This window comes from Arabidopsis lyrata (genome assembly GCF_000004255.2).
Source record: "Arabidopsis lyrata subsp. lyrata unplaced genomic scaffold ARALYscaffold_4, whole genome shotgun sequence".
Taxonomy (NCBI): Eukaryota; Viridiplantae; Streptophyta; class Magnoliopsida; order Brassicales; family Brassicaceae; genus Arabidopsis; species Arabidopsis lyrata.
This window is the reverse complement of record NW_003302552.1, coordinates 6,688,725-6,698,794: the sequence shown is the minus strand read 5'-3', so window position 1 is coordinate 6,698,794 and position 10,070 is coordinate 6,688,725. Positions and strand designations below refer to the sequence as shown.

The window sequence follows — 10,070 nt, the reverse complement described above, 5'->3', positions numbered from 1 at the left end:
TATCGGTTATTTTTCTCACCATTTCATTCATTCTCCTTAGACGTTACTGTCATGTTTCATTAAAATCTAAAACATCAAATGAGTCTAAGAACTACAAAAGAGTTCTAAAAATAATTGAATAGAGTCTAAAACTCTAAATTTTATTCCAAAATCAAATGATATTTTTAAAACCCATACCCAGCCGGTTCAACCGGTTCACTGGGTCGCGGGTTAATGGCGGGTTTTTGTGGGTTTTTCCGGTTTTGAAATTGGCGGGTATTAGCACTAAACTCAAACAAGAAAAGTATCCGGGTCGTGGGTTAACCGGTCAGACCGGGCGATCCGGGTCGGGCGTGATGAAAACACTGCTAGTTACTATAAATTCCCTAATATATATTGCATCCAAGTGTTCGATTAGATGTCTAAATGAATTCTTTCTCTAAATGGAGTTTTCAACATGATTATTTGGTATTTCTCTTTGATTTTGTCTACAAACCTTTTTGATTTTGGGTATTGATTTCAAATTAGTTTGAATCTGAAGATGTCAAATTATTTTCTGAAGATGTCAAATTGTTTTTTTTTTTTTTTTGTCATCCGAAATTAATTAGTGCTCAAAAGAGCCATTCCTGGGGAATGTTGTTTACATAAGTGATATGAAGCGGGTCTGTACGAACTTTTCGTGCCAGATTATCCGCTTTTACATTGGCATTACGAGAAATTAAAGATAAAGAGAAGGTAGAGAATTCTTCCTTGTCGCTCTGGAATTCCTCTAAATACACTGAAAACGCCGGCCATTCGGTTGGAGAAGACACCATCTTCACCAGATCAAAACAGTTTGTAAGGAAAGCTACGTCTTGATTATCTGCACCAATCATACACTTCATCGCCCAGAGAAGAGCCTCGAATTCTGTATGTAATGGAGATAGACTTCGACGGAGGTTGGCAGCTCCCATGGTTGGCGGCTCTTCGTCTGATGATGTACAGAACCATCTTGTACTGGAGAACTTGTCACATTCTTTCCATGATCCGTCCACAAAACAACGGTATCCAGAATAATTTGAATCAAGTGAAGCAACCCCCACTCGAGAACGAGTTACCAAATCCACAGAACCATTATTTTCCTGATGAAGCTCGATTTGAGGTGACTGCCACAATTGTGCTTCTTTTTCCGCTAATCCTAAAACCTCTAAAGGATCTGAATCAACATTGTCAAAAAAATTTTCATTCCTCGCTTTCCAAATATACCAGATAATCCAGGGAAAGGCTGAAGAATCAAATTCCCTAGCTATTCGCCAAAATAAATGGTCCAAATTCGCAAAAATAGACTCTGTTGGGAAAATTCTTATAGCCGTAGGAATCTGGGATAGTGCCCAAATCTGTCGTGCCGGATGACACTGAAAAAGGGTGTGATTAATTGTTTCCACTAGTTCGCCACATCTGGCACATCATGTGTCACAATCAATTCCTCTTCTCCGTAAATTTTCCGTTACCGGTACACAACCCGTTAAGAATTGCCACAAGAAATAACGTATCTTAGGTGGACACTGCACTTTCCAAGACTGTGCTTTTAACTGTTTGATATCTGGACCGAACAAAGATAAATCGGTCTCTGACTTTTCTATCCTTGTGGTATGATATCCCGATTTGACTGTATATTTTCCGGATTTTGTAAAATGCCAACCCAACATATCTTCCTTAGTTGGCGCACCCACAGGTAGGGCACTTATTATGGCGACATCTTCTGAATCAAAATCCTCCTCTAAGAGATCAATATTCCAAAAATTCGTCCGACAATCTATAAGATTGTTAACTTTTAACAATGGGTCAACAAGTGAACCATTACTCTTTGCTGGTCTCGGGAATTGAGCTGGAATCCAGGGATCCTCCCAAACTGAGATGGATGTCCTCGATCCGACCCTTTTAATAAGTCCTTTATTAACAAGAGATCTAGCTGAACAAATACTACGCCATCCATAGGATGTGGAGTATGATTTTATATTCTCCAAGGGATTGGATTTCCGAAAATACCGCCCTTTAAACACCTTCGTGAAAGGAGAATCTGGAACCGTAATCAACCGCCACAATTGTTTGGCTAATAGGGCTGAATTAAAATTGTCTACATTCCGGATACCTACCCGTCCTTCCTATTTGCTATTGCACAACTTGTTCCACGCCATCCAGTGAATACCTCTAGAATCTCCATTTGAACTCCACCAAAATTTAGCAACCGCACTAGTAAGTTTAGAAGTGATTGTCTTCGATAGTCTAAAGCACGACATAACATAAGTTGGTAGTGCTGCAACTACTAATTTAATCATCACTTCTTTTCCACCTTTCGATAAAATTTTTGTCGACCATCCGTTAATTCTTGTTTGCAATCTATCTCTAACAAAAGAAAAAAATTTTGTTTTAGAGCCACCCAAACTTTCCGACAATCCAAGATAAGAGCCCATCCCACCGATATTATTAATTCCCAAGGTAGATTTGATTTCATCCTTGATATCCTCATCTACCTTATGTCCAAACTGAATCGAGGATTTTAAGAAGTTGATCTGCTGTCCTGAGACCGCTTCATACTTCTTTAAAATCATCAAAATTACCTCACACTGGTCCTTTTTGGCCTTGCAAAAGAATAAACTATCATCCGCAAATAATAGATGTGAAACCGAAGGGCTTGCATTTGCTACTTTAATACCCGTAATTAATTTGTCCCTTTCCGCTTTCCGAATATTCGCAATTAGCACCTCTGTACAAAGGATAAATAAATAAGGAGAGAGCGGGTCTCATTGTCGTAATCCTCTTTCTCGTACAATTAGTCCTCTAGGTTGCCCATTAAGGAGAACTCTATATTGAACTGTTGTAATACACCACATTATCCAGTTAATCCATTTCTCACAGAAGCCTAATTTTCTTAGAACCTTTTCCACAAAAATCCATTCCACCCTGTCATAAGCTTTACTCATATCAGTTTTAATGGCCATGAATTTTCCTTTACATGACGGGTTAGTTCTCAACCCATGAAACATCTCTTGTGCAATAAGAATATTATCCGAAATCAACCGTCCTTCGACAAAAGCCGATTGTGTTTCCGAAATCAGTTTTGGTAAAACCGTTTTAAGTCTTTGACAAAGAATCTTCGATATAATTTTATATCCCACATTGCATAGACTTATAGGCCGTAATTCCGTCATCCGTGTCAGTCTTTCCGTTTTTGGAATCAGACAAATATTTGTCGTATTTAACCTTTTGTCGAAAATTCCATCTTCTAAAAAAAGAATTAACCAGAAAAAGAAGATCTGATTTAATTGTAATCCACGCTTTTTGAAAAGATAAGGCTGTCATACCATCGGGCCCTGGCGATTTATCCGGATGCATCATAAACAAAGTTGTTCTCACCTCATTCTCCGTAGCAGGTGCCGTTAAAAAATTATTAATCTGATCTGTAATCAGACTTTCTATTTCTATTTCTTATTTTTTTTTTTTCGATTTGTACATTCTTAAAATGTTTTTAAAAAGAATCCAAAAATTAAATTGGTGATTGCAAAAATTAAAATTGGTGACTAGATGTTTATATCTATATATATATATATATATATATATTCGATATATAAATTCAATTTTTTGGCGACCGATTTTACCGGTTTAATTTAAATCCGGTTTCTGGTTAATTCGGATTCTAATCTACCCTGACCTGAACCAACAACGCTTTGAAATCGAAAGAACAGACACACACAAATCAGAACAAGAACTTCGCCCAAAATCGGATTTGCTCTGTTTCAAGACAAGAAATCGAGATATCGAATCCAATGACTTCTTCGAAATCTCATTACAAGGAGAAAATTGCTCGTCGGAGGTCAGAAATCTTCACTTTCCTCTTCCTTTTTCTTCAAAAGCTAGGGTTTTTACTCAAAAACATCTAAATTCGTCACTTTTTTCTTTACAGGGAAGAGAAACTAGAGGAATCCGATAATCCAAAATACAGAGACCGTGCTAAAGAACGAAGAGAGAATCAAAATCCTGATTATGATCCATCAGAGCTTGGCTCTTTCCACGCCGTTGCTCCTCCCGGAGCTGTCGATATCCGGTAACACTCGTTTTTTCCTCGATTACTTCATTATCTTCATAAATCCTTATTGGGTTTCTCTAATTTTTTTTTTTTTTTTTTTTTTTTTTTTTTGTAGAGCTGCTGATGCACTTAAGCTATCTATTGAGAACAGCAAGTATCTTGGAGGTTTGTGTTAGGTTTACAAATTTGTTCAAAATCGGTTTTTTTATAAGGTGCTTATGTTGTTCTTTTATAATATTGGTAGGTGATGTTGAACATACTCATTTGGTTAAGGGGTTGGATTATGCTCTGTTGAATAAAGTACGAAGCGAAATCGTCAAGAAACCTGATGGTGAAGATGATGGTGGCAAGACTAGGTAGTTTTTTTGGTTATACTTGTTGGTTTATTGACTCATTTAGCTTGTTTGATTCTAATGTAATTTTTTTTCCGTTGACAGTGCACCTAAGGAAGATCAACGAGTTACTTTCCGAACCATGGCTGCAAAGGTATGTCATTTTGTTCTCAATTTTGCAGATGAGGAGTAAGGTTTGGGATGTAGTTAACGCTTGATGTTTTCTTTTTTCCTCATGTCTTTGATATATTTCAGTCAGTTTACCAGTGGATTGTTAAGCCTCAGACTATCATCAAGTCTAATGAGATGTTCCTTCCTGGTAGAATGACATTTGTCTATGATATGGTAATGCTTTTTAACTCTTTTTTCAGGAAGATTTAATCTTATTACAGGTTCTTATATCGTGGTTTGTCTTAGGATGTCGTCATACCTGTGTATTCTGCTTTAATAATTCTTCTAGTAGTAATTGTTGGTGAAATCTTCTCTTTTAGTTTAGGTACATGTGTCTCAGGAAAATTTTAGGAAGGTACCTTAAGCTGCTTTGCATTACCTTGTCAACGATATAATAATGATTTAATCTATTTGTTAGAAATCCTATAAGCAGAATTGGTTAAGAAGTGTTTTTAGTTCGACTATCATGTCTTGTTTTCTCGAAGAAGCATATTCTTTTTTTTTGCAAATAGAGACACAATACTACAAAACAGTCGGTTGAATATACTATAGCTATTTGTAGTGTTATGAATGAAGTTTCCTTTGAGATATTTAGTCTCAGCTAAGCTTGCTATCTGATCTCAGGAGGGTGGCTATACCCATGACATACCGACCACGTTATATAGGAGTAAAGCTGACTGCCCCATGCCCGAGGTATGTATACCAAGAATCCTTGTTGTAATAGTCTTCTTGATCCTGGAAATTTCTTAGGACTGTATGCAGTGATAGTTTTATATGAAAGGATCGTTGTGATTCAGATGAAATAAGCCCACTTTGCTTGTCTCTGTAACCTCTTGTTTGACAGTGTTGACGTAATTATTACAGCTAATACTGATTATATGTCATAGGTTTTGGTAGAAGCATAGATTTTTCTTAAGTAATTACAAGAATTTCTTAAAATGAAATTCAACTTTCTTTCTACTAATCTGGAAACAAAATTACCTTTGCTAAACATGGTTGTGTACTGAACATTAATTTATAATTGAAATCACTGCTGCAATTTTTGCGAGATTTCATTAAATAACAAGCACTGTTGCTCTGTCCTATATCTCCAACAGGAACTGGTCACAGTCAATGTTGATGGTTCTGTGCTAGATCGAATCGCTAAAATCATGTCATACCTTCGCCTTGGATCATCAGGGAAAGTTCTCAAGAAGAAAAAGAAAGAAAAAGATGGGAAAGGTATTTTCTAGCTGCACTTGCATTGTAACAATGATTTTAAGTATTAGCAGTCCTGACTCACTTACAATGGTTAAAATAACTTTCCTGATATTGTTGTTTTTCTCCTTTTCCCCAAATTTGTTAATTATCTGTTAACAATTTCGAGCCAAGAATGTAAAGAGTATCCTTAGTCGTTAACCACAGTACTAGTAGTATCTAATGATGCCTGGTTGTGTTTGCTTAGTGGTTTCTTTCTTATCAGTTTTGCAAAAAATTATAGTGTAAATACTTTGCTGCGTTCTCTCAATATATCTAGGCATGATTCTCTTGCCTCTTTTTGTATTATGCTAATGTTATGCCAGTACAGTTTGTAGATCTTGTTTCACATAAGCATACAATCGATTTGAAGTTAAGAAATTGGCTGATTTCTGATTCTTTAGCATATCAGTTGCTATTTTCTGTTCTATTTTACATTCATGCAATTTTATTTTTTGCCTTATCAATCACATTCACTGCAACTCTTCAAATGCAGGAAAGATGTCAACTATTGCTAATGAGTATGATGAAGACAATAATCAATCTAAGGTTGAGAATGGATCTTCTGTAAACCTGAGTGAAAGGGAAGTTTTGCCTCCTCCTCCGCCATTACCCCCTGGGATCAACCATCTGGATTTGAGTACGAAACAAGAAGAACCCCCTGTTGCCAGGACAGACGATGATGACATATTTGTTGGTGAAGGTGTTGACTACACGGTTCCTGGTAAAGATGTGACGCAGAGTCCTATTTCTGAGGACATGGAAGAATCTCCCAGGGATAAGGAGAAAGTACCTTATTTCGCTGAGCCTGCTTATGGTCCAGTGCAGCCATCTGCTGGTCAGGAATGGCAAGATATGGTCAGTTCACCTTAACTAATCATTGGTTGTATTTATTCTCAAATCTTGATTCTCGGCTGCAAATTTTGCGTCTTGGTATGTAGTTATTAGATGTCATTTATTCCCATATTTAGGTATTTTTTGGTGGTTATGTATTTTTCAGAGTGCATATGGTGCAATGGCTCCTGGGTACCCGGGAGAGTGGCAGGACTACCAATATGCAGAGGAAATTGGGTATCAGGAGCAGTACCTTCAGCCTGGAATGGAGGGTTATGAGGTTCAACTAGAAACTGGTGTTTTACTAGATCCTCAACTCATGTCGCAGGAAGAGAAAGATAGGGGTTTAGGATCAGTGTTCAAGCGTGATGACGAAAGGCTTCAACAGTTGAGAGAGAGTGACGCAAGGGAGAAAGATCCAACTTTTGTATCCGAGAGTTATTCAGAGTGTTACCCGGGTTACCAAGAGTACAACCATGAGATTGTCGGTAGCGATGAAGAAGCAGATTTGTCTAAAATGGACATGGGTGGAAAGGTAGGCCATTACTCAATTACATCTTTCTTTCTTTTTTATAATTGTGAAAGATCAAAATTACAGTTTCTGGATGTTGATGAACATGGAACAGGCAAAGGGGGGTTTGCATCGATGGGACTTTGAGACAGAAGAGGAATGGGAAAAATATAATGAGCAGAAGGAAGCAATGCCAAAAGCAGCGTTCCAATTCGGGGTAAAGATGCAAGATGGTCGAAAGACGAGGAAGCAGAACCGTGACCGTGACCAGAAGCTTAATAACGAACTTCACCAGATCAATAAGATACTTACGAGAAAGAAGATGGAGAAGGAGGGTGGGGATGTTGCTTCTTTAGATGCTGTCGAAGTACAGACTCCCAAGAGATCCAAGCATTGATTTTCGCTTGTCGCTCTCTACTCTAGTCATTCTCTCGGAATCTATTTTGTATCTTCAAGTCTGTTTAGGTTTTATGTACCTTGAGTTCAAATTCTTAGTTTAAAATTTTTTTACATCCAAATTTGTTTTGTTCTCAACCGTTTTACTAATGCAGAACAACAATAGCTGTCGTTTCTAGAAGGAAATATGCAAAATAATTTTTCCTTTGACTCTGGAATGTCGTTACATGAAAATAAATAACATTTCGTCATAATATATCTCCCAAAATAACGTACACTATACCCAAGAAGTGAAAAAATGAAACTAAAGAGGAAATGGACACCCATTACCTAGAGTCACCCATTACACTCAATTATTAACGTCCCTATGTTTTCACAAAAGTGTCTATATGCATAAATATAATAACCATGATAAAAATGTCGATTTCCATACTAATTTCTTATTTAAAATTATATATACGTTTTTTAAAATTAAAACCACAACATGAAAGAAAATTAAAAAATATATATTAGTGTGGAAGTCGAAACTAACACAATCGAGATTTGTCTAGGGTTTTAATTTAGGGATATGATTTGCGAGAATTCTCAAAGAACGACAGAATCAATTGATACCAAAGATGGTGTTCTTGATATTATTAAGAAAAAGATGACTTTGATCGTACAAGAGTTTGATCGTGAAAGAAAAAGATGTTTGTGCTGTGAGAGCTTTGCGTAGTGTAAATTCTAGAGTGATATTGCCTCTCTTTCTGTGAGAGCCTTGAGTCTCTATATATAGGGATGGTAAACCGCCTCTCCAGCGATATTCTCGGAAGATTTCCATTTTTCTTGAAGTCGGCTTAGAGTATCGCGGATTTAGGATAGTTTCCTTATTCTTCGGAGTATCTTGGAAGATTTCCCGATTTGAGTTGATCCTCCGAGATTCTTCCTTATCATTTCCGGGGCTATCGGAAATGATCCTTCTTTTTCGGAAATGACGCCTTGCCTGGAAATGGTACTTTGAAGACGAATATTTACTAAGTCTTTGCCTCGGGTAACTTGCGCAATCGGCTCGGAGATAAGAGAAGCGCGACCAGGGCTTCCGAGGGAAATCGGCTCGGGCACACGGAAATAGCCAGCTCGGGCGTCCTGGCACGAACCGGCTCGGGTACCCAGAGTGAACCGGCTCGGGCGTTCGAAGAGAGCCGGCTCGGGTTCACAAGCTTGCTGGCAGATCCCGAGCAGGCTACGGGCGTTCCCCGAAGCGACCGGTGTATTGACCCGAGGTGAATGGCACTTTGCACCGAGGTGAATGGCTTGCTTCCTCCGAAGTGGTTGGTACGCTTCCCCGAGGTGTCTTCAGAAGTTCCCTGAGGCGTCCAAATCCGGCTCGGTGCTAAGGGATGAAATCCGAACCCAACAATTAGTATGATCATGAAAAGGAAAAAGGAAAAAAAAAAAAAAAAGAATAAGGGAGTTGGTAGTTTTCGGCAAAAAAAAAATCCAAAGGAAATAAATAAGGCTTATTTTAGGAAAAATGGGTAAAAAAACCGTCACCTTTCCTAAAAACATGTAAAAAACTCTCAATTTTTTTTGTGGATTTTTAAACCCTCACATTTTTATAAATAGTGAAATAAACCCTAATATTAATAAACTCAACTTAAATTTTTTTAAATCGTTATACATATTTAAACAGTAAGAAACAAAAACAATTTAATTTTTGATTTTTTTTCTAAATTCGAGTTTACGATTTTTCTTTCTAAAATTAGGGTTTTTGCGCTAGGAAAATTCATTCACCATTCAGTTGAGATTAGGCAAATCATTTTGTTACCATTAAAATTATGTTATGTAAACTATAAAATTTTTTATAGGATATTACATTTGATTTTTTTTGTTTGAGTGTTCAGGTTTTGGATAAAAATATAGTTAAATAACAATTAATTAAATGTAATTTAGAATATGTTTTAATAAATCATAATATATATATATATATATATATATATATATATATAGTAACTGTTAGTAAATCTTATTTAGTTTGTCCAATGAAAATATTTTGATGTGAAAATTCATGTACTTTTCGTAGTATTATAAAATTTAGTTTGGTTTCATGTTAGTAAATTTATGTGATCGAGCCGAATAAACCTTTATTAATATAAACTCATATCCGGTTCAATATAAGAATTTACATATAATTCGTAACAAAATCTGTTTGGTTTCACGTTGATTAATTTTTGTAACACAACTGAATAAAACTTCACTAATTAACTTTTTTACATCATGACTTAAAAATTGTAAACTAAAATCTTAGAAGAAAAACCCTAAATCAAATTGTTTAAATTTATTTATATTTTAATATAACGATTTGTTTGAATTTAAATTACGTTTATTAATATTGGGGTTAATTTTACCATTTTTAACAGGTGAGAGTTTAAAAACCCACAAAAAAAGTTGGAGATTTTAATATGTTTTCTAGAAAGGTGAGGGTTTTTCTACCCATTTTTCCTTATTTCATTAGACTCTTTACTCCTCTTTTTGTCTTCCATCTCAAAATTTCCTTTTTTTCCTC

General features: G+C 36.3%; 1 protein-coding gene across 1 annotated transcript; it reads left to right on the top strand.

The window, feature by feature from the left end:
* The first annotated feature begins 3,643 nt into the window (after positions 1–3,643).
* LOC9316867 (suppressor of mec-8 and unc-52 protein homolog 2) lies at positions 3,644–7,736 on the top strand. Its single transcript, XM_021029295.1, has 11 exons — positions 3,644–3,832; positions 3,923–4,063; positions 4,161–4,210; positions 4,290–4,401; positions 4,483–4,531; positions 4,633–4,722; positions 5,173–5,241; positions 5,646–5,769; positions 6,281–6,642; positions 6,785–7,153; positions 7,245–7,736. Exons 1-11 carry the CDS (start codon positions 3,786–3,788, stop codon positions 7,524–7,526), a joined length of 1,695 nt encoding a protein of 564 aa, XP_020884954.1. The 5' UTR covers positions 3,644–3,785; the 3' UTR covers positions 7,527–7,736.
* The last annotated feature ends 2,334 nt before the right edge of the window (positions 7,737–10,070 follow it).

Coding starts and splice junctions, on each gene's coding strand:
- LOC9316867 (XM_021029295.1), top strand. CDS start 3,786: ATGACTTCTTCGAAATCTCATTACAAGGAGAAAATTGCTCGTCGGAG. Junction 4,402..4,482: donor GATGATGGTGGCAAGACTAG/GTAGTTTTTTTG, acceptor TTCCGTTGACAG/TGCACCTAAGGAAGATCAAC. Junction 7,154..7,244: donor AAATGGACATGGGTGGAAAG/GTAGGCCATTAC, acceptor AACATGGAACAG/GCAAAGGGGGGTTTGCATCG.